Below are 24,511 nucleotides of genomic sequence, written 5' to 3' on the forward strand. Positions count from 1 at the left end.
TACTTTGAGCATTCTTTGGCATTGTCTTTCTTTGGGATTGGAATGAAAACTGACCTTTTCCAGTCCTGTGGCCACTGCTGAGTTTTCCAAATTTGCTGGCATATTGAGTGCAGCACTTTCACGGCATCATCTTTCAGGATCTGAAATAGCTCAACTGGAATTCCATCACCTCCACTAGCTTTGTTCATAGTGATGCTTTCCAAGGCCCACTTGACTTCACATTTCAGGATGTCTCGCTCTAGGTGAGTGATCACACCATCGTGATTATCTTGGTCGTGAAGATCTTTTTTGTACAGTTCTTCTGTGTATTCTTGCCACCTCTTCTTAATATCTTCTGCTTCTGTTGGGTCCATAGCATTTCTGTCCTTTATCAATCCCATCTTTGCATGAAATGTTCCCTTGGTATCTCTAATTTTCTTGAAGACATCTTTAGTCTTTCCCATTCTGTTGTTTTCCTCTATTTTTTTGCAATATAGTCCACCAGCAAAAAAGATGAGGGCTCAGATAACAGTCAGCATTTTTTAGCAATAAAGTATTTTTGGATTAAGATATGCACATTCTTTTTTTTCCAGACATAACACTCCTGTACACTTAAAAAAACTATAGTATAGTGTAAACATAACTTTTATATGCACTAGGAAGCCAAAAAATCCGGGTGACTTCCTTTATTGTGATACTGACTTTATTTTAGTTGTCTGTGGTATTTTAGTTGTCTGTGATATCAAACCACAGGTTTGATATCTTTACACAAATCCCCTCTCCCTGATATTCCCAGTCCTGTACCCCAGTTTATACACATCCACACTCTGCCCTTTCTCCCCTTCTCTGGTCCTTGACTGGTCTTCCCACCTGCAATTTCAAGCTTGTTTCCTGATACCTCCTAAGGGACCTTGATCCAGACCTCCCTTCTTCTCTGAGTATACCCTTTCCTATGTTACTGGATCCTTCCTGTCAATTCTTAGTAAGCTCAAGCTTCTTCTACTTCAGTTCCTTAAAAAAATAAAAACAAAAAAAACTTCAACAGACACCTTGCTACATACCGGTGATTAAAAAATTGGAAACAAACAGAATACTACTAATATTGAAGTTCATGAGAATGGGTATAGAAAAGTGATTAGGGATATGATGCCTGATGGGACAGCATGTTAAAATACGGTCTCACTGTATATACCAGCTGTGTGGCTTTTGGCAAGTTATTAATCTCTCTGATTAATAAGTTTCCTCATCTGTAATAATGAGGACATAGTTAGTTTCCTGTATCTGTAGGCAATACATCTGCAGATTCAACCAACTGTAGACAGAAAATATTCAGGAAAAAAAAAACTCCAGAAAGCTTTCCAAAAAAGCAACTATTTAAATAGGATTTATATTTTATTAGGTATTCTAAATAGTCTAGAGATGATTAAGAGTATATGGGAGGATGTGCATAGGTTATATGTAAATACTATGCCATTATATAAAACGGACTTGAGTATCTGTGGATTTTGGTACCTGAGGGGTGTCCTGGAACCAATTCCCCACAGATACCAAGGAAAGACTATATTACTAGTGCCTGCCTCCTGGGGTTGTTACAAGGGATACGTAAGTTAATATTTCTTAAACAGCTTAGAACAGTGTCTGGCACATGGTAAGCAATATGTAAGTGTTAGTTAAATGAAATGAATAGAACTGAATAAAGTACAATTACAGATGCTATCTAGGGAATTGATTCCCGACTTTTCTAGCTATACCCTTACAGCCTTGAGAAATTACAAACTTTCAACCAGACAGATGTGCTCTAAAAATATTTTGCTCATATAAAACTTAATTTAGTAAATATTTTTTAAACTAAGAAATTCTTTTATGGTGAGAAATTATGTCAAAGACTGGGAAAAACTCACTCAAGAAAAGTATGTTATTTCTCCTTATAACTGAGTCCAGAGTATAGCTGTACCCACCATGCAAATGATGTAAAACAAATGAGGAGGAAAAACTGGAAAATAAGCGCAGGCTAGGTGTACGTTAGCAAGATGCTGTTAGAATAAGTCTGAATCTTTCCTGTACAGTAAGAGGAGTCTGCAACACGTATTAGAGGCTTAATGTTAGAGGCCATCTTCACGCAGAAACTGTTTGGAAATACGAATGGGCTTTCTAAATATCATCCAACATCAATGACAAACTGTTCTAAGTTTCTGTCAGAGAACATACCCCTCCTGGTGCTGTGGAAATACCATGTGCTTCACTGATCCACATGGTGAACTAGAAGGGAGTAATTTTCACGTGCTGACTCCTTTTGCATTTGACATCTCCAAGTACTGACTCAAGGTTTTCATCACGGGCACAGGGCAAGAGTCAGTGCTATTTTGCTATTCTTCAAGTATCTTGAGAAGGACTCAATTTCTAAAACAATTTCTATAGTATAGAATATTTCTGAGGCTTTATATTAGTTTCAGTGTTATCATTACAAATAACTTGTAACAATTTATTATCAGGGCTACCAGTCTCTGGAGCTTTCACTCTGGCTAATGAAATCTTGCTCAGTGATGGAAATGTCCAGAAGCCCTTGATGAGGCTGATGGCGTGGTGTTCAGAGGGCAGACTTTGGGGCCACATGGCTGGCCTGCCACTCTGCTTCACCTCTTACCAGTTTGGTAAACTCAGGCAAGTTTCCTGACCTTTCTGTGCCTGACTTCCTCACCTATACAGTGAGTGCATACAATATATTTCAAGTATTTAAAACAAATTCTGGCAGACATGCTTAATAAAATGCTGGCTGTTTGATTCTTAGAGGAAAGAAGTTAAATGAATAAATTCTAGCCAGTTGTCTGCCTTATGAAAGCAATAAACGTATTTCTTTGCTAATCAAACCTCTATGGGCTTTGTACATGTTGGACACAACTGAGCGACTTCACTTTCACTTTTCACATTGGAGAAGGAAATGGCAACCCACTCCAGTGTTCTTGCCAGGAGAATCCCAGGGATGGGGGAGCCTGGTGGGCTGCCGTCTATGGGGCCGCACAGAGTTGGACATGACTTAAGTGACATAGCAGGAGCAGCAGCATTCCCTGAATTATACCATCTTTTGCCTACTAAATTTCATTGTTTGGATTGGACTTCAAATGCTGAAAAAGAAAGAAAAATCATGATCTCTTCAGCAAATAAATTACAAGAAATTTAAAAGAGAGAGAGGGAAAGGAAACTACATATGAAAGGTGACCCGTGAAACTTATCAACCATGCAATGGATGGACTTTATGTGGGTCTCATGAATGACAAATTCCTTATTTAGAATCAGTAAAACAATAATCATCGGTCAATAGCAGAACAAAATACTGACCAAAAACAGATATTTGATGATGTTAAGGGAATATTTATTGGGGGCGCAGCAGGGAAAGACAGTGAAGCCTGGTGTGCTGCAGTCAGTGAGGTTGTGCTGCAGTCAGTGAGGTTGTGCTGCAGTGAGGTTGTGCTGCAGTCAGTGAGGTTGTGCTGCAGTCAGTGAGGTTGTGCTGCAGTCAGTGAGGTTGTGCTGCAGTCAGTGAGGTTGCAAAGGCTTGGACATGACTTAGTGACTGAACGACAAGAATGTTTTTAGAGTTTTTTTCTTTTTTTTTTCAGATAGGTGTACCCTGAAATATTTACATATGAAAATTTGACCTCAGGGATTTGCCTCTGTATAAGCTGGGAGCAAAGAGGAGGACTGGAAAGGTATGTGCTGAGTCGATCACTGTTGTCACTGGTGGTGGGTCTGTCTGTGAAGCTTTATGACACTATTCTACTTTTTACTACATCTGAAATTTTTGAACGTAAGAAGTTTAAAAAAAAAAGTATGAGTTGACCTTAAAATACTCACACATCCATTGCTTTCTTTAAACCTCATCTGTTATAGGTGATAGTGATGTTATTTACCTCATTGTTTCTAAGATTACATGCCAGAGCACACTGGAGGGTTTATCTTACGGCCTGCCACGTGGTAAACCTGCAAATGTAACTCAAGGAAGTGAGAAGCAGTTATAATCTCTGTATGTATGCAAATCAAGAAATGAAAAAAATATACTGTTATACTTAAAGGAGAAAAACTGCTAACGAGAAAAAAATAACCCACACATCTCACACTGTATTCGCTGTTGGGTGTAAGAAGAAATACAACAATGCCTCAAATACCTTATTTTGGCTTTACACTACCTTTTTCTGAGAAGATGCAACTATTTTGTAATGCTCAGCTCTGCCAGGAGCAATGAAGGAAACAAGACTTGTCACCAGTTTCAAGATGAAGAACAAGACAGCGGTTAAGTTAAAGGGTCAGGGCAGCAGCTTTCAACTGCAGAGACAAGAATCAAGCCTGTCCTCAGATCTGTGCATCCCAAGGTCTCTTCAAAAGGTAAGTATGAATCCAAGCTACTCATAGCAAGGTTTTGAACACTCCCTGAAAGAATAATCACCACCATGTGAAACCTCAGAAAGTTAAGAAAAGAAATCTGAGATCCTTCCAAACACCTAGTAATTATGTATTTTCATTCTTCCTCATTCTTTTGTCAATCAGCTTCATAGAGATGAAGAGTTTGACAGCTGAGAGCCCATGGCCAAATTCATCAAGTGGAAGCAGGAGAGAGAGATTCAGGCTTGATTTCTCCTAGGGACATTCTATATCCTGTGTGTCACAGAGGGAAATGGAGACTAGAGAGAGAGAGGAAGCAGGATGGGAGTGGTAGAGGGAGGAAGGGGTAAGATGGAGAGAGGGGAAGCCTGGAGGGTGGAGGAGGGAGTCAGGCACAGATATAGCCCAATCACATCACAGGCCCAGCTGCTGGGTGGAACCTATGAACTACTGAAAGAGTATTTTGGAAATTCTGCATCCAGGTTTTTTTCTTGCTTTCACCAAGTAAACAGGAATAAAAGAGGAGGAACTCTATCAATCAAAGCCTGAAGGAACATTTCAGAAAATCTCAAAATGTTTATAACAAGACAAAACTGAAAGACAAGCTAATATTAATCTTCAGATCAGATCAGTCGCGTCCGACTCTTTGCGACCCCATGAATCACAGCACGCCAGGCCTCCCTGTCCATCACCAACTCCCGGGGTTCACTCAGACTCACGTCCATCGAGTCAGTGATGCCCTCCAGCCATCTCATCCTCTGTCGTCCCCTTCTCCTCCTGCCCCCAATCCCTCCCAGCATCAGAGTCTTTTCCAATGAGTCAACTCTTCGCATGAGGTGGCCAAAGTACTGGAGTTTCAGCTTTAGCATCATTCCTTCCAAAGAAATCCCAGGGCTGATCTCCTTCAGAATGGACTGGTTGGATCTCCCTGCAGTCCAAGGGACTCTCAAGAGTCTTCTCCAACACCAGAGTTCAAAAGCACCAATTCTTCGGTGCTCAGCCTTCTACACAGTCCAACTCTCACATCCATACATGACCACAGGAAAAACCATAGCCTTGACTAGATGGACCTTTGTTGGCAAAGTAACGTCTCTGCTTTTGAATATGCTATCTAGGTTGGTCATAATTTTCCTTCCAAGGAGTAAGTGTCTTTTAATTTCATGGCTGCAATCACCATCTGCAGTGATTTGGGAGCCCCCAAAATAAAGTCTGACACTGTTTCCACTCTTTTCCCATCTATTTCCCACGAAATGATGGGACCAGATGCCATGATCTTAGTTTTCTGAATGTTGAGCTTTAAGCCAACTTTTTCACTCTCCACTTTCACCTTCATCAAGAGGCTTTTGAGTTCCTCTTCACTTTCTGCCATAAGGGTGGTGTCATCTGCATATCTGAGGTTATTGATATTTCTCCCGGCATTCTTGATTCCAGCTTGTGCTTCTTCCAGTCCAGAGTTTCTCATGATGTACTCTGCATATAAGTTAAATAAGCAGGGTGACAATATACAGCCTTGACGAACTCCTTTTCCTATTTGGAACCAGTCTGTTGTTCTATGTCCAGTTCTAACTGATGCTTCCTGATCTGCATGCAAATTTCTCAAGAGGCAGATCAGGTGGTCTGGTATTCCCATCTCTTTCAGAATTGTCCACAGGTTATTGTGATCCACACAGTCAAAGGCTTTGGCAGAGTCAATAAAGCAGAAATAGATGTTTTTCTGGAATTCTCTTGCTTTTTCCATGATCCAGCAGATGTTGGCAATTTGGTTCCTCTGCCTTTTCTAAAACCAGCTTGAACATCAGGTAGTTCATGGTTCACATATTGCTGAAGCCTGGCTTGGAGAATTTTAAGCATTACTTTACTAGCGGGTGAGATGAGTGCAATTGTGCGGTAGTTTGAGCATTCTTTGGCATTGCCTTTCTTTGGGATTGGAATGAAAACTGACCTTTTCCAGTCCTGTGACCACTGCTGAGTTTTCCAAATTTGCTGGCATAATGAGTGCAGCACTTTCACAGCATCATCTTTCAGGATTTGAAATAGCTCAACTGGAATTCTGTCACCTCCACTAGCTTTGTTCGTAGTGATGCTTTCTAAGGCCCACTTGACTTCACATGAAAATATTAATCTTAGGTCAATGCCATTTGAAAATTACTGGCAAAGGGGAATGTATATTCCTCAAAAACTTTAGCTGAACGGGAATGAGCAAAAGCATGACCTCCTTTCTCCATTTTACATTCCATACGGTTCATTAAATATTTTTTGAGACCATACATGACACAGACAATGTTACAAAGCCATTGGTTAAATTACACTACCTGGAAACCAAACTTTCTAATACACTTCAATGTGTAAGCAGGTATTATCTCTAAGGAATCTTTCACACCTCTAAAGTCAGTGCTAACCTGTAACATGGATCCTTTTTTCAGGCCTTTATCTTCCCTTTTTAGTGTTGTTGATTTGGGAAGGGGAAAGCGTCTTTTAACTCACTGACTCATTTCCTGCAACAGTGTATAAAGTAGATTTGAAACTGTATTCCCATCATTACTTCCACATCTCATAAATCTTGCACTTGCTGTATAAACCAACACCTTTAAACTCTATGGACACAGTTCACTGTTAGGAAGTAGAAAGTATACTTTCTAGCAGGCAATGAATAACATATAACCTAATTCAAAGATTTTATGGCTATAATTGCATTAAAAATAAACTTCACATAGATTTCCTTAAAAAAAGATTTTCTTTTTACCAGAAAAGAAATACTCCAGGATTAGTTTGTGTTTATAAAATAATATGCAGCTCATTGTTGCCTAAAATTGTCAACACTTATTTTATTAATATTTTTTAAAGTGGGGTACAGTTGGATCATTATGTGTGATTTGTGGTATAATTTTAATTCTAATTTCAAATTAAATTTTTTTCATGTAAAAGATGGTGTGGATTGTGCTCAACTTTAAGATTAAAAAGTTTTTACACATAAAGAAGTCTCAAAAAAGGTTAAGACTTCTGGATAACCACCAAAACATCCATTGTAAGTTTTTCTTAAATACTGAAAACTTGCCATAAGAGAACTACAACAGGTAAGACAGAGAAAGAAAAAAGTGTATGTGAAAACTGTTTATTATTTCCTACCTCTGAAACTCTAATGGAAAGGTTTCCAAGTATTTAGTTTTTCCTCAATATCATTTGATGTGAACAGAGTAAGAATAATTTAACTGTTTACTGAAAATTTGAAAAATACAATGTATTAACCTTGAGATGCAAATGAACTTCAGGGTTTAGAGATATTATGTCTTTTTTGCATTATCAACACAAAACAACTCAAACAAATAACAGACCTGCTATCAATGACATATTTTCATTTAATAATAATTATGGTTCTATGGCCTTTTTGAGTTTTTCAAAACAAACATTTTCATGACTCATCTCATTTAATTTTCAGGGAAACCTCCAGAAGGTAGGAAGCTTAGAAATTCATAAAGTTCTAGAGATGAGAAAATAGACTGATAGAGTAAAAGTGTACAAGGTCACACATCCCAGAGTTTGCCAGTTGCAGACACCCACCACTCCACCATTAAGAAATTCAAGTCATACCTCCACATGCATTTACCTGATCGGCCGATTCTCTTTACTGTCAAACAGTGAAAAGATGACCTCAAGCTCCTCTCCCAGGTTGGAACACATGAGACTCTTCATCTGCACAAAGAGGTGGTGACTGCTGGCCTGCACCGGGGTATCTTTCTTCCGATGTCGATGCTCCATCTGTATGACACCCACCCAAAAACAAGATCAGTGTAGACCGAGGGAAACAACAGAACCCAACAAACTAGTTAGCTATGGTGTGATCATAACGTCCTGTGCTATTTTTTTGGCTATGGATTTGGTATCCAGTTGGATGTTAAATTCCAAATTTTCTTTCAACTTCTACTGAAGTCTGCAGACCATCAAGAATCCTGCTTTAAGAAGATTTGTTTCTTAATTATTAACATTAAAATGATACCAACTCACAGACAGTGTGAAATGCAAAGGATTCTACTGGTCCCTTGTCAACTCCCAGGGTGAGAACAAATTATTGGTCATCTTTTAAAACATCAGACTAAATTAAAAATCTAACTGATCATTTCACTGATGGGAGCTAATGTAGCTATGATTTCACTTTTCTCATAATTAAAAGTTCTTTTAAATTATACTAAAGTTTTGGTAGTTTTCCAAGACAGGCAGTGGCAAATGATATTCAACCATTAGAACATGAAAGGGAGGCAGACTTACAAAACTCAGTGAGTGTCTAAAGGCAGGAATAGTCTCTGTGTCCATCTCTAGTTTCTCTTTTAATACAGCTAGCCTGGGCTACACGTGAGAGGTGGGACCAGAAGTAAGAGTTCCCACATGCTAAGGAAGGAAAGGAATCACCCAGGGTTCCAGGGGTGAGAACATGGAAATGATCATTTATTAGCATGTTTGTTATGTGTCTATAACATGCCCAGCATTGGGAATGTGATGATGGGTAAACACAGAAATAGCCTATGCCCTTGTGGAGCTTTTCTACTAGGAGCAACAGCTATCAACAAAACTGTCCCACACGCAGATAGAAAACTACAACTATGATGAATGGAGGATCTGACTTGTGTCTGAGCAGTCAGAGAAGGCATCTTGGGAAAGCAACACTTTAAGAGCTAAAGGGTGAGAAGGAATTATGAACCATCTAGATAGTGCTTCTCAAATTACCTGCAGTCAAGGACCAGGCTGTTTTCCCCTCTAATCTACTGCAGGTTGATATTTTCATAAAATACAATCAAAATGCCATGGCAATGTCAAAACGTCATAAAGGCTTCTGTACATTTCCTCACCATTTTTCTACTTGGATCAGTTACAAACAGTTCATGATTCAGCCAGCTCTTGGACCACACTGAGCAGAACTGGCCCAGGGTGAGAGCACAGGGCAAACATATAGAAAGGCGGTGTACTAACAGAACAGGTGCTAAGACCTGGACGATTACTGCTTTCATAACGGACTACTAAAGAGGGCACTTCTTGTGGATCACTTGACAATTGAAAGAAAGGAAGGAAGAGAAAAAGAAAGATGGAAAGAAAAAGCTTGGTGCTTAACTTCAAAGGAGTCATATCTTTGCTTGAAGTTAAGGTACAAAACTCTATGTCTACCTCAGCCACCTTTTAATGTTTCTAAGTATAGTTCAAACACTAATGATTAACTAACCAAGATTTGAATGCAAAAAATGCTATTTACATTTACAGTTATAAATGCAACAACATAAAATCACCAGAATTTTTTTTCATGCTTTTATCATTTAATCTGAACCACTTGAAAAGTAAGTAGCTTAAAAAATGCAATTAATATATCTATAATTGTTGTATACTCAACAGGTACACTGAACACGCCTCTGTAAAAGTGAGGAGTAAGTGCATTTTCTTTTAAAGTGGAAGTCAACATTGTGGTATGTGTTGGCCATAATTACCAGAAAAAGCTTCCTGTAGAGAAAAAGAGCACAATTCTTTTTTCTATGATGGTTGCTCTATTTTTCACTTTAAATATTCTTTATAACAGGGCAAAGGAAGCATCATACATTCATAAAACTCCATCTCTTTAGTTTCTCAAGTAGTTTTTATTTTCTGAAATTGCTGATTTACTTAAAAGTTCAGGGTAACAAAGCACAAACTTCTATGAAGAAATGAGTAACTACTAAAGGTTAGAGCTGGAAAAACAGATATAAGAACTAGGAGATGTATGTTCTTTACTTCAAACAGTGCAAAGTTCCCAGCATCCATCATGACATTCACTAAACACTGAACGGAAGAATTAGCTCCCTTACTCATGCAGAGAATCCAATATATCTAGATCAGTGGTTCTCAACCTTGGCTGCACTTTAGAATCACCAAGAGAGCTTTTAAAAAATACTTATGTCCAGGTCTTATCCCAGAACAATTAAATTAGAATTTCCAGGGGGTGGGGGTCCAGAGAGGAGAAGTTTTAAAAGCTCCCCAGGTGATTCTAATGTGCAGTGAAGGCTGAGAATCACTGATTGAGATCACGCGAAGAGAGATGCAAATCCTAGCAGATTGAAAAATGTATTGTTACATCTTTTGTATAATTACTGCCTTGAAACATTTGGTCTCTGAAATTACCTCTCTTCCCTCACCTATAATGTTTCCAAGCCTAAGATGGATTTGAACTTGAGTAGGTTATGAGGACTTGTTTATCTTTTGGTAATTTACTACTTTGGAGAAGTGCTAAAAATATCTCTGTGAAGATATTATTACAACAGCAAAATGAAAAAGGCAAGTCCATACTTCAAGAGCTATGATTTGATAGTTAAAACACAGAAACAAAGCTCTGTCTCTGAAATAGACAAATCTATCTCTGAAATAATTTACAGTTATAAAGGCACTTAGCAGTTACTCTAAATGTAATTACATTTTAACTAGACCTTTGGGGAAAGAAAGAGATGTATTCCAAAGACTTAATAAAGTGATACAAATTTTTGATGCTCACCAATGCATCAATTACTGGGTGAACTGTCTATATATACCAGGGTTCTCACCTTCAGCACTACTGATAATTGGGGCTGGTATTCTGTGTTGTGAGAGCTTTGTGGGATGTTTACCATCTTCTGGCATGTACCCACCAGATGCCAGTAGCACCTCTCCTGACCCCCTGCTCCACACCATCCCCAATTGTGACAATCAAAACTTGTCTACAGACATTGCCAAATGGACTCTATGATCGATAACCACTGGCCTACCCACTAAGGATCACACAGCAAGCTGCTAACGTGATCTTACAAAAACAAAGAAAGTTTCCTAAAAAGATTCTCCTTATGCACAAATTAACTAGAGAATCCAGCCAATAAGGTCTTCTTTTATTTACCGAAGGATCAAGCTCTGGTCATTGGCAGTAAACCAAGTGGACATATGTTAACACTGTGAGGCTTAGCACATTTCGCTGCTTAGATGAACACAATTAGGTGAGAAAGATCTGCTAACAAGGCTATCAAAAAACCGAAAACAAGACTTTCTTTTTTTTTCTAATGATGCAATATGGAATTAGTAAGATGCAAACACCTGTGTTTCAAATATGACATGGCAAAGACACAGCAAAAGAAGAGAAGTAGCAACAATTAATCCAACGTCCTGTGTTGGCGCATTTTACCTCCATGACAGGATCCTTGATGCATGAGTGACAATAAATCACTACCCCACCCCCAGCCACACAGGATTTGGTGGTGGTGCCTGCCCACTCTCCTAGATGAAGTCAGCACAGTCAGTCATGTTTACATAGAGAAAAGGGCCAGTGCTACAGACAACCTGATTACTGCTGCGCCAGGACATAAACAGGAACTTGAAGCTGCCTTAGAGAAAAAACATGTCCTTCTGAAGTTTATAATTATTCGAGGTTTCCTGGAGTACTGTCCCAATTTCATTTAAAATCACAATGTTTCTGACAAATGAAGACTGTGAACTAAGTTCTGAGCTATAAAATACAAAAAAAAAAAAAAATCCTTATCATCTGGCAGTCATCACAGCCCAGATGAGACCCCAGAATCCTACCAACATAACACTCCCAGCAGCCACAACTAAGAAATTGGAATGTCCAAAGAGACGAAATAAATTTCTCATCCTATAGATGACATTAAGTAAAAAGCAGATAGATAAAATTACATACATACAAAATCAAACTTGGGAAAATAAAACATATTTTTGTCAGATACTGTTAGTTGGTTATCAAATATCTGACATCCCTAACTAAATATGGGGATGTGATCATGCCCTAGCCAAAGAAATATAACGGCAAGTATTGTGTGGGGTTTCCAAAAGGGCTCATAAAGTAGCTGAGTCAACTGAAAGAAATCATTCTCCTTCCTGCTGTTGGAGAGCAATGTAATGGCTAGAGCTCTTGCAGCCATGTTGTACTATGAAGCATCCCGGATAAAGGATCCTTTTTTTGCTTCTGACATCATGAATCTACAAACAAGCCCAAGACCTGCTGCCTGGGCTTGTATACTGTCAAAGAGAAATAAATTTCTATCATGTCTAAGCTTCTATTATTTATTTCATTGAACGCAGTCAAATCTAATTTTAAGAAGTAGCACAGTAAAATTCACTCAGTCATGTCTGACTCTCTGTGACCCCATGGCCTATACAGTCCATGGAATTCTCTTCTCCAGGAGATCTTCCCAGTCCAGGGATCAATCCCAGCCTCATGCATTGCAGGCTGATTCTTTACTAGCTGAGCCACCAGGGAAGCCCAAGAATACTGGAGTGGGTAGCCTATCCCTTCTCCAGTGGATCTTCCCAACCCAGGAATTGAAGCGGGGTCTCCTGCACTGCAGGTGGGTTCTTTACCAGCTGAGCTACCAGGGAAGCCCCAAAGACACAGCACGTAAGGTAATAATTATTCTTGCCACCATGCCTTTCTAACAAGGATGAAATAAAGATGAGAAAAGAATGAAGACTGACTGAATGCTTAGGTGCTTTGCAAATGTTATCTGTCAAGGAAAGGCAGTTCACATGCATGTCTTATTTAATCTCCCAAACAAACATGATAAGAATGATTTCTCCATTTAATAAATGAAGAAACTGAAGCTCTGAAACATTGAGCAATAAGTCCAAGATCAGAGAGCTGGTAGAAGGAAGAGATGAAATTCAAATCTAGTTTTTTTGATCTACAGCCATGGTCTTCTCATAATATCATAATGACTTCAAAACCATTAAGTGATTGCTTACTGAGTGCAAAGCACTGTACGAGATGATTTCAGACATAACAAAGGGAGGTAAGACATGGTGCTCACTCTGAAGAAACTTCAGATTGATTGAGAAATTAAAACAAAAGTGAGAGACAAAATTTGATGCCCAACAGTTAAATAAACTATAATAAAAATATCCCATTAGAGGATGTGTCTGACAAATTCTAGTGATTTTGTTATATACACACACACACACACACACATATATATACACACACACACACACATAAGCTAAGACTTAGTGATGACTTTAAACTTTACTTTTAATCATCTCTGCCCTCCTCCCTCCAACCACTCTTTAACTGTGTTTTGGCTCTGTACTTGACACTCCACTTAGCACTAATATCACAGAGGGGTGCAGCATGGAACACCACTCTCAAGAAGCTCAATGTAAAGGAAATTCTTCACAGAAAAATAATTTATTCCAACTGACATAATGAGCGTTAAATAATCTGAACAGATTGATGACAAAGGAAAAAAACTGAATGTGGTAATAAAAATCACTTTATCAAATGAGACATATGCATATTGGATTTACGAATGATTTTTTTCTCATGTTTTTCAGATAATCTCAGGTCAAGAATAATCTGCAATTCTATGAAGAATGTTATAAATTTGGGAAGCTACCTCCAAAGAGGCAGGATCTTCCAAAAGGAATCCACTGTTGACCACAGTCATTCCTCCTTGGAACATTATGGAAAGATACAGCAGTAACTAGAGCAAAGCAAAATTACACCTGGGATGATGACTGAATGTCTTTCCAGCCACAATTTTCTTTGATTTGAAGTTTTAAAAGAGCTTAGTGAATAACAGGGACTTCCCTGGTGGCTCAGTTGGTAAAGAACCCACTGCAATGAATAAGACCCAGGTCTGATCCCTGGGTCAGGAAGACCATAGAGAGGAAATAGCAACCCATTCCAGTATTCTTATCTGGGACATCCCATGGACAGAGGAGCCCTGGCAGACTACAGAGCCTGGGGTTGCAAGAGTGAAAGATGACAGCGACTGAAACATCACCCCACCAGGGAATAACAAGAGATTAGGTAAACTGTATACAAATATTAAGAATAGGAGGCAAAATACAAGACAGATGGATCATTCAGGGAACCTAGATGCCAAGTAAACAACTAGACTGTAACCTATCATGTAACTAGGTAAAAACTCAAGTCATGGGTGGTGTCGTGGTGGGCGATATGACCAAATATCTTATGATTATTAATAAGCTTCAGTACTCAGAAATGGTCTCGGAGAGATGGGGGCTAAGACCAGCATTTGGAGACCAAGGAGGAGACACTTTCAGGAGTGTGTGCATGTAGTGATAAGACGGGAGGAAAGGGAGTTAACACGCTGATGAGCACTGACTGGAAACACAGCAATGTCTTGATACATGACAGATAAATATACAACTTGTGAGCATTTCACTAGTCCAGGCAAAGTACAGAGATTTAGGAAAAGAACCTAAAACTTCTTTGGCTTTACTTCCTAGTACCTGGGAGTTGAGGACTCAGTAGGAATGTCAGTTAATTCTGAGACAGGCAAATTATCTCAGTTTTGTACTTGGGGCAGGGTCACCTCAGCTCTCAATTCTCTTTACTTGCTCCAAATTAAACCTGGAACATCCTGTTCTTACAAAATCAAGCAAGTATGAAAAGTGTCATGGAAACCACAAAATCAGCAGTGAGACTGCGAGCCACAGATTCCTATACCTACCAATCGGTAGAGCTCAGTAATGCTGATGTCCTCTGGATCCACCATCGCATACTCTTTCCTAGGCACCAGGTCCAGTCCCAGTTGTCTAGAGAACAAATTGCAAATGTTTGGAAGAAAAGTCACCTCAACAGAATATATTTAAAATAATTATCTTTACTGTATCACTCTAAAAAACATTCAATACATCACCCTTTGTGCTTCTCTCACCCAAACTCTTTACCTTATATTAACCCTTTGCAGCGCTCAGACTAAGTAAGGAGGCTGAACACTGGGTATAACTTGAGAAACAGAAGATTACAAAGGCAAGGAAACAGGGATGGGGAGGGGATGGGCCGGCCCTCTTGGTGCAGTGCTTTTGCCACTGGGGGCCTTGGTTCTACAGAGTGGGGAGCCTTTAGCACCCTGCAAACTATTACCACAGAAACCCTTCCTCGTTGCGCTGGCCTGGAAACTAGACATAGACATCATTTTGTTCTAGAACACAGAGTTGAGGAGAGGGAAGCCTGGCCTTGAGGATTTGACCTGGCACCAGGGGTTGGTTTTATGCTAACACAGTCACTGAACTGCTCTGGGACATCAGGAAGGAAGAATGAATTGATTCTCCCTCCACCAGCATCATCACAGGAAAGTCAGAGGACAGCACAGGGCTCTATGGAGAATGGAGAAGCTGCCGTTGTTGTAACTCTGTTTGAGGCTTTCAGGCAAGAATACTTTCTTCTGATGGCCCTGATAGGGAATGAGATGACTATCTCCTCCTTCTCCCAAGCTTCCTCCACTTTTGTTTTCCCTTTCAGTAAGAAAACTATATTTAAAGGAATATAGTAAATGCAAAATCTGTAAACTGTAAGACATTTTAAATAAGTTGTCAAACTCAAAGAAAGCAAAATCAGACCTCTGAAATTTCATGAATTTGAGGATGATCTAAATAAATTATATTGCTCATTTTCATACATCCATGTTTTACCAACTTACCATAAATTAGCCATAGAATTGCCCAAAGCATAAGCTGGAACTTACATGAGTCAAAACTGAGCCATGATTCAGTCATAATTAATGTTTTCCCCTCTTTTCCCTTCCTTATGTCATTATCTTCCTTCCTAAAACTGAAAAAGTATCATCTTCTTGCCTGCTCTGTATTTCTAAGCTATTTTTGATAAGCTAACTTCATCCAACTTTCTTCCTATTTACAAACTAGTCTTTTAAAGGAGGACTGGCATGATGACTAAGGGCCAACATGATTCAGAGAACCAAGTTTTTTTCAAAACAAAAAGGAAAAACATTCAAAAACATTCGAAACATGAAAGATGGGCAGCCTAGGTCATGGTCAAACAGTCTTCAGATCTACCCCTCAAAGGGCCACCCCATCACACACAGTGAGACCGGAGGCTCCCTGCACATGGCTGGCATATCCCATCTCTTAGGAAGCGCTCCGTGCTGTGAATCACATTGGTCTGGAGTGGACGGGGCCTTAGATCTCTTCTGGCTCAACTTACTCCTTTGACAAGCAACAAGCAAAGAAACTGAAGTCAAGGAGGGCTCAGGAATTTGCCTCACATCATAAAAGAGGAGAGTTCCCAGTTCAGTGTCTTGCTGTATTCCACCCCCGCCCTTGATTCCCCACGAGGAATGCATCTCCCCGAGATTAATGAATTAGGGCTGCTCTCTTGACTGTCTATAAAAGGATGAATGGCACAGCTCACTCAGCGAAATAACAGAAGGACTCTGGACAAGATAGAGGTTTAAAATGTGTTATATACTTCACTCCTGTAGTATATGTCTTATCAGGAATCAAAACTGCCTTTTGATAAAGTGACATCCTACACTTAAAGGAAGCATTACTCTTGATTTCAAATTGGTTTTTCCAGATTCAGTAAGAGGCAAAATCATCTGTGGTATCTTTTACTGCCTTCTTCTTTCCTATCTGCTTTTCTTTTTTTCTGTTGCTCTAAGATGCTCTGATCAACACAGGATCACAATAAACTGTGTGGATCACAATAAATTGTGGAAAATTCTGAAATAGATGGGAATACCAGACCACCTGAGCTGCCTCTTGAGAAACCTGTATGCAGGTTAGAAAGCAACAGTTAGAACCGGACATCGAACAACAACTGGTTCCAAATAGGAAAAGGAGTACGTCAAGGCTGTATATTGTCACCCTGCTTATTTAACTTCTATGCAGAGTACATCATGAGAAACGCTGGACTGGAAGAAACACAAGCTGGAATCAAGATTGCCGGGAGAAATATCAATAACCTCAGATATGCAGATGACACCACCCTTATGGCAGAAAGTGAAGAGGAACTCAAAAGCCTGCTGATGAAAGTGAAAGAGGAGAGTAAAAAAGTTGGCTTAAAGCGCAACATTCAGAAAACTGAATCATGGCATCATGATTCTGGTCCCATCAATTCATGGGAAATAGACAGGGAAACAGTGGAAAGAGTGTCAGGCTTCATTTTTTGGGGCTCCAAAATCACTGCAGATGGTGAATGCAACCATGAAATGAAAAAACACTTACTCCTTGGAAGGAAAGTTTTGACCAACCTAGACAGCATATTAAAAAGACTAGATATTACTTTGTCAATAAAGGTCCATCTAGTCAAGGCTATGGTTTTTCCAGTGGTCATGTATGAATGTGAGAGCTGGACTATAAAGAAAGCTGAGCGCTGAAGAATTGGTGCTTTTGAACTCTGGTGTTGGAGAAGACTCTTGAGAATCTCTTGGACTGCAGGGAGATCCAACCAGTCCATTCTAAAGGAGATCAGTCCTGGGTGTTCATTGGAAGGACTGATGTTGAAGCTGAAACTCCAGTACTTTGGCCAACTCGTGCGAAGAGCTGACTCATTGGAAAAGACCCTGATGCTGGGAGGGATTGGGTGCAGGAGGAGAAGAGGACGACAGAGGATGAGATGGCTGGATAGCATCACCGACTGGATGGATATGGGTTTGTGTAAACTCCAGGAGTTGGTGATGGACAGCGAGGCCTGGCTTGCTGCAGTTCATGGGGTCACAAAGAGTCGGACACGACTGAGCAACTGAACTGAAGATGCTCTGAAGGTCCAAACAGTGAATGGGGACTTGGGGAGATAGGGAGGCCATGACCTTATAGGATACCGAGGGACCACTTATCTTCCTACGCTTGAGCCCACATAAGCCTAACATCATAGTCTAAGTTGGCTTATTCTAATTTCTCACCAATACATTAACATTCATATTTAGCACAATATCAGCCTCGATCACTGCTTTAAATTACTAGCTTTAGTATTTAAAGTACTTGGCCAGTATTTTAGATTAGTCAGTTATGTCTTTTTTCTTTTTTTTTTTTAAGAGCAAATCTTGGTCAAGATCAGTTTTTTATCAAGTTTTCCCAAGCAGCTCCTCAAAAGACACTAACACATATGCACAGGCAGAATCAGGGCAGTAAGGAAAGCCACCCCTCACCCTTTCCCCACCACCACCCAGGATACCTGCCCCTAAGACTTTTAACAGAAGCTATCTCCCTCCACATAACATCAACAATCTATTACCACAACAGAAAAGAGGGATGTATTTAGAAAGAAAAATGCATGTCAAACCTAAAGCCTTTTTGAAACAATGTGGAGAAGGAAATGGCAATCCACTCCAGTATTCTTGCCTGGAAAAGTCCATGGACAGGGAAGCCTGGTGGGCTTCAGTCCATGGGGTTGCAAAGAGTCAGACACGACCGAGCACACAGTAGTAATACTCTCAGTGAAAGTTACGTATCTGACTGACCCCAGTGAACATTTTGTATTTCCTGAGCATGTGCCCACTGTCAGACCACACAGGGCAGTTGAGAACTGACAACATCCTGGGACCCACACCAGCCCTAGAAGATGCGGTTGTCAGCTCCATCAGTGACAGTCTGCACTAAGCCCCCCAAAGGAGAAAACTGGAAAAGCTTCCTCTGGTGTTTTCCAGAGATATGAGCACACGGTGGCTCACACCTCTGTAGCAGTCACACCCTCGTGTGCACCCACCAGAGCTCATCCCTGCGGTGGCGGGTACTCACTCGTTGCCCCAGTCCAGGCGGGCGGTGATGTGGCGCTTCACGTCCTTCATCCGGTCATGGGTGAGGTGCCCCACCAACACCTGCCGCCGCAGATCCAGGATTTCATTCATGATATGCCACAGGCGGTGGAAGAGATCACCTTCATTTCTCTAGGAAACACGCAAATGTGGAGATTCAGCAGTCAGACACTGGACACGGGGTTACCACAGAGAGCAGAGGGCGAGTCCCATTTACCCTCTATGTGCTGGGCACTCTGATGACAGACTTTGCATTAACTCTCTCCTCGGGTCCTAAAACATACTCACTTCCCTACACCCTTTCATCCTGTTTCACAATGCTGCTCTCCTGCTCAAGAATCCAAATCCAACTTCGCTTCTCGGGCTCCCTAAAACACACATCATGTCACAAGATCCTGATGACATCTCCACACCTGAGTTTGGCCTGATCTCTGACTTTACATTCTCTACTTCCCTTTCCACCTCAAATCCTCTCTTTCTTTGCTGCTGCTAAGTCACTTCAGTCATGTCCGACTCTGTGCGACCCCATAGATGGCAGCCCACCAGGCTCCCCTGTCCCTGGGATTCTCCAAGCAAGAACACTGGAGCGGGTTGCCATTTCCTTCTCCAATGCATGAAAGTAAAAAGTGAAAGTGAAGTCGCTCAGTTGTGTCCGACTCCTAGCGACCCCCTGGACTGCAGCCTACCAGGCTCCCCCGTCCATGGGATTTTCCAGGCAAGAGTACTGGAGTGGGGTGCCATTGCCTTCTCCGTCTCTTTCTTTAGCTCCCTCCAATTCTACTGTCCTTCAAGGCTACAACTGACTTCCACCTGCCTCAGGAAATCGTCCCTGACAGCTCTTGCTCACATGCTTTTCTCCCTTCTCTGAAGTATGGCTGCATGTAATGAAAGCCAATTCAAAGGAAAATCTTATTTTTTAATTACTTCTTGTGTGTTGGTCTTGATGCTTTACTGTTTCCCATCAGAAGCTGGGTACATAAAGGACTCTAACGTTCGTTCATTGATAAATTTTCACTGCTAGCATCTGGCCAGTATTTAGACTTTAAAAAATGTTTTCTTTCTAACTTATTAAATTTTCGGGTAAATTCAAGCTAACCTCTTGTGAAATTCATCAAGCGAGGACGATTAGTTGGAAAGAAGATTGGTTCAACTCCTGGCTTCAAATCTTGGTTTTGCCACTTAACTAGTTTTATAGGCTTTGAGTATGGCTTTTGTCATCTGTGAAACACGCACATGGAAGGTTATTAGAGATAACATTTGTGAAGAGAGCCAGATAAGACAGTGATTAAGAGCACAGACTTGAAACATGAACTACCTCACTCTGCATTCTAATTTGGCCCTTCACTGGCTAAACACCTGTGGCAATGTATCAACCTCATGGAGCTTGTTTTCCTATCTGCAGAGTGGCTATCATAGGACTTATCTCATAGGCTTGTTATGAAGATTGATGACTTCGTATATTAAAACTCTGAGAACGATGTTTGACCCACAATAAATACCATGTAAGTATCAGGTGTTACTAGTGGTGTTATCATTACACTTTTGATCCAGAATAAATTTATAAACTTAAATCCAGATCCTTTAATAAATACTGAATCTTTATCAAAATCTAGGTGTATGTCTCTTACCCACAGATATTTAGGCTAAGCCTTTGGTAAGTATTTCACCTTTCATTAACTCTTCATCTTTCTTAAGCAGAAGCTATGCTTTCACTTTCTATGAAAACTATTAATAGGCTATATGAATAATGGTATGAAAGTATTGAGATTGTCATTTACCAGAAGTCCTCTACAGAGATAAGCTGACAAAAATATCAAATTCTGTCTAGTCATAACATTTTTTTTTTTTTACTTTACAATATTGTATTGGTTTTGCCATACATCAACAAGCATCCGCCACAGGTGTACATGTGTTCCCCATCCTGAACCCCCGTCCTACCTCCCTCCCCATGTCATCCCTCTGGGTCATAACATTCTTTAGGAAAAAAAAAAAGTGGAGATGGATCTTCTGCTTCATTGATGCTTGGTGACTAGAAGTGTTCTGGGGAACTGAGTAGGTTAGACAATGTGCCAGTTGAGCAAGAAACATTCTCCATGACACCATCCCTTATTCTCTGAGCTAGACGTAATCTTGCTCTCAACTCCTATAGCACTCACTTGAGCCTGTTCTTCTACGACCTCTCACTCTTTCCTCATGTTATACACTCCCATACAAGTCATTACAAGAGTTCTGTAATGCAATACTACTGTAAGTCACTGGTCAATGCCTGTGTTCTTCACCTGATGTGAGCTCCAACCACAGTGGCTGAGACTGCCCTGTGTAGTCCCAGCAGCTGGAGAATGAAGGAAGAAACACCTTGATTTCAAGGAGCTTTGGGCTTCCCTGGTGGCTCAGAGGTTAAAGTGTCTGCCTGCAATGCAGGAGACCTAAGTTCGATCCCTGGGTTGGGAAGATCCCCTGGAGAAGGAAATGGCAACCCACTCCAGTATTCTTGCCTGGAGAATCCCATGGACAGAGGAGCCTGGTGGGCTACAGTCCACGGGGTCGCGCTGAGTCGGACAGGACTGAGCGACTTCACTTTCACTTTCACTTTCACTTTAGGGAATCTTGAGAGGTGCAGTCTGTTTAGATCATATAAGAGAATAAGCAGGGGAGATCAAGAAAAACTTGAGGAGAACGGACCTAGGGATTATCATATTAAGGGAAGGAAGCCAGATGAAGACAAATATCATATGATATCAATCATACATTGAATCTAAAAAAATGATACAAATGAACTTATTTATAAAACAGAAAGACACAGACATAGAAAACAAACACTGTTATCAAAGGGGAAAGCGTGGGTAAATGAGGAGTTTGGGGATAGCAAACACATACTACTATATATAAAACAGATAAACAATAAGGGAACTGTGCAGCATAGGGAACTATAGCTGTATAGTGCACAAACTATGTTTAGTATCTTATAATAATCTATAGTGGAAAATAATCTGAAAATAATACACACACATACACACAAACTTCCCTGATGGGCTCAAATGGTAAAGAATCTGCCTGCAATGTGGGAGACCTGGGTTCTATTCCTGGGTCAGGAAGATCCCCTGGAGAAGGGGATGGCAACCCATTCCAGTATTCTTGCCTGGAGAATTCCATGGACAGAGGAGCTTTGGTGGGCTACAGTCCAAGGGGTTACAAAGAGTTGGACATGACTGAGCAACTAACAGTTTCACTTTCATATATACACATACATATATACAGACACACACACACACACACATATATATATATATATATATATGTATAACTGAACCACTCTGATCTTCACCTAAAACTAACACATTGCAAATCAACTATACTTCAATTAAAATTAATTAAAAAATTGAAACTCAAACTTGAGGAACTCCATGGGCAGAAGGAAGAGTCCACTCAAGTAGTCAAAGAAATTACTTACCTAAGGAAGATATAATACAAGCCAAATCTCATGTGGCAGGGAGACAGCCAACTCCTGCTTAACATGACCACCACCATGTGAAGGGCACCTGTCTTGCTTTTGGGGAAGTTGTTCTGATGTTGTCCAGAGGGATGGGCTTGATTTCCTAATAATGTCACCTCTAGCATTTAAGTTCAAGAGCACACTGAGCTGAGAAGAAGTTGGATTCACAAAAAAACAAACCAGTCGGTCTGCTCTCCCTTTCAGAAAGGGGTGGCCAGAACAGTGACATACTGCAGCACCCTCCCCACTAATGCATGAAAACAGTACATAACTGTTTTGATAGCTAGTCAGAAAATGATGCCTCTAAAAACTAGATGTTAAAAAAATGGATAGTTATGAAGAGTCTTCAGGAAACATGAAAAATGCTTTTAATTTAATGTTCAATGAAAGAGGCAGGGTACAATATTAAACACTTAAAATAGAAAAATACATGACCATTTTTACAATATATCAGAAAACTTCTGTAACATTTATCTACAAAAAATGAACTATAAGTATTTTAGCATTATAGAGAATGAGCAAGTTTTGATTTGCCTCAAGATGGAAATAATATAAATTTTGGAGCAGCAGACAATTTACAGCCAGGTTTTCCTACTTAGCTTGTGACCCTAGATAGATTATCTCTGATGAGATTTGAGAATAAAAACTAACTGGTAAAGATGCAGGGAAGAGAGCTGTGCAATACCCTGCTGAAGGCCTGCACAAAGGTACTTGGGAGAAGATGACCTGTATTTCACCTACAGTTTTAGTTGTTACTGCTATTTTATTAAGTGATACTTTAAAGGACATTATTTAGACCATGACCAATGTACTGAAAAAAGCAAATAGCACTTCTTGAGCATCTACCATGTGTTTTTTTTTTAATTCTAAATGTTCTACGTTATATTAAGATAAAGTATATCTCATATACTGGTTACCACTGACAACATATGAGTAGCTCATCAAACACCTTCCAGTGGAGACGCTAGGCACCTTAAAGCTATTAGGGAAGACCATGGACAGCATCCCGATACACTTATGCATGAACTTGAACCAAAACATTTAACAAAAACATTTATATTAAGAAAAGAAAAACCAAAAGGTCCAACAGACCCAAGTCAGCCAAATTCTCAAGGTTAAAAATCTAGTATCTCCAGGTTAAATTTTATATTTGTTCCTAAGAGAACTATTATTCTAGTCTTCAAAGAAACTTTGAAATAATCATTTATCTCCATCACTCAGGATGGTAGGAGGTGAGGAAGTTACTCTAAGAGCTTACAACACGTAGATTTTCAAGCCAATCAAGTAGTCCCCAAATTAGATGCTCGCAGCCTCAAAAGCAGGTAAAAATAGCTAGATAAGGCAGAATCAAGAGGAATTCAACTTTGATCCTCACTAGCAGCTACATAAAAGGGAAAGTGCTCATGCTTTAGCTCAATTAATGGTTCACACTTACATTGTCATTATCTTTATGGTGGGTATTTAGGATGCAGCGATTTGCACATTTCAGTTTTAATTTTCATCTTAATGTCGTGCAATATTAAGTGAAATAATACTTGGATTTTATTCTTTCCAAGACAAATGTTTAAAATCTAAGGAGATCTGCATTTCCTTTGTACTCTCCCAGCCCAGAGCCCAAGTTCAGTTATCCTGACAGCGCATTTACTGCACCCCAGCAAAGTCTAGATGCCGCATTTCATCTAAGATCATCTTGTGGATTTTAGTAGTGAGCCCTAAAGCCACCAGCTCCGGGAGGGCATGGTCAGAGAAATCCAACATCAAATGGGTTTTTATTAGTGACTTTTAAAGATTTTCTTGCCTCAATGAAATATTCTATTGCATTTTCTATGGAGCGGAAAATAAAAATGGTCATTCTTTGTCCATGTCCCTCACTAATTTGGATTCTTCTCTTTGACAGGCTATTTCAAATCGAGTTGTCAGGATAAGTACACCTTTGTATTTTGAGCACATCCCTTCAAATGACTAAGCTGTTCTCTAAATTCCTTTGAAAATCAAAGAAGAAATAAACTCATCTTTCCCCAAACATCACCCCCAATTCCCCAGACAGTGGTTCAGTGAGGGCGCTAGATTTACATGTGAATCCCAGCTTAGTCATAGTCATTTTTCAACTGCTTGGCCTCCAGTAAGTACTTCACTCTCATTTTCTTCATTTGTA

The 24,511-nt window shown here is 40.0% G+C and overlaps 1 protein-coding gene across 2 annotated transcripts in view; it reads right to left on the reverse strand.

Annotated features, from left to right (window-relative positions):
• DOCK4 (dedicator of cytokinesis 4) overlaps positions 1–24,511 on the reverse strand; it is a 479,395-nt gene that overhangs the window by 245,398 nt on the left and 209,486 nt on the right. For both annotated transcript variants that reach the window (XM_070369554.1, XM_070369552.1), the window contains exons 6-8: positions 18,847–18,995; positions 14,820–14,904; positions 7,961–8,112 (exon numbers count right to left, since the gene is read on the reverse strand). In XM_070369554.1, the coding sequence (XP_070225655.1) occupies positions 7,961–8,112; positions 14,820–14,904; positions 18,847–18,995 (386 nt within the window). The remainder of the gene's footprint in view (positions 1–7,960; positions 8,113–14,819; positions 14,905–18,846; positions 18,996–24,511) is intronic.

Source organism: Bos mutus, chromosome 4 (assembly GCF_027580195.1).
Source record: "Bos mutus isolate GX-2022 chromosome 4, NWIPB_WYAK_1.1, whole genome shotgun sequence".
Lineage (NCBI taxonomy): Eukaryota > Metazoa > Chordata > Mammalia > Artiodactyla > Bovidae > Bos > Bos mutus.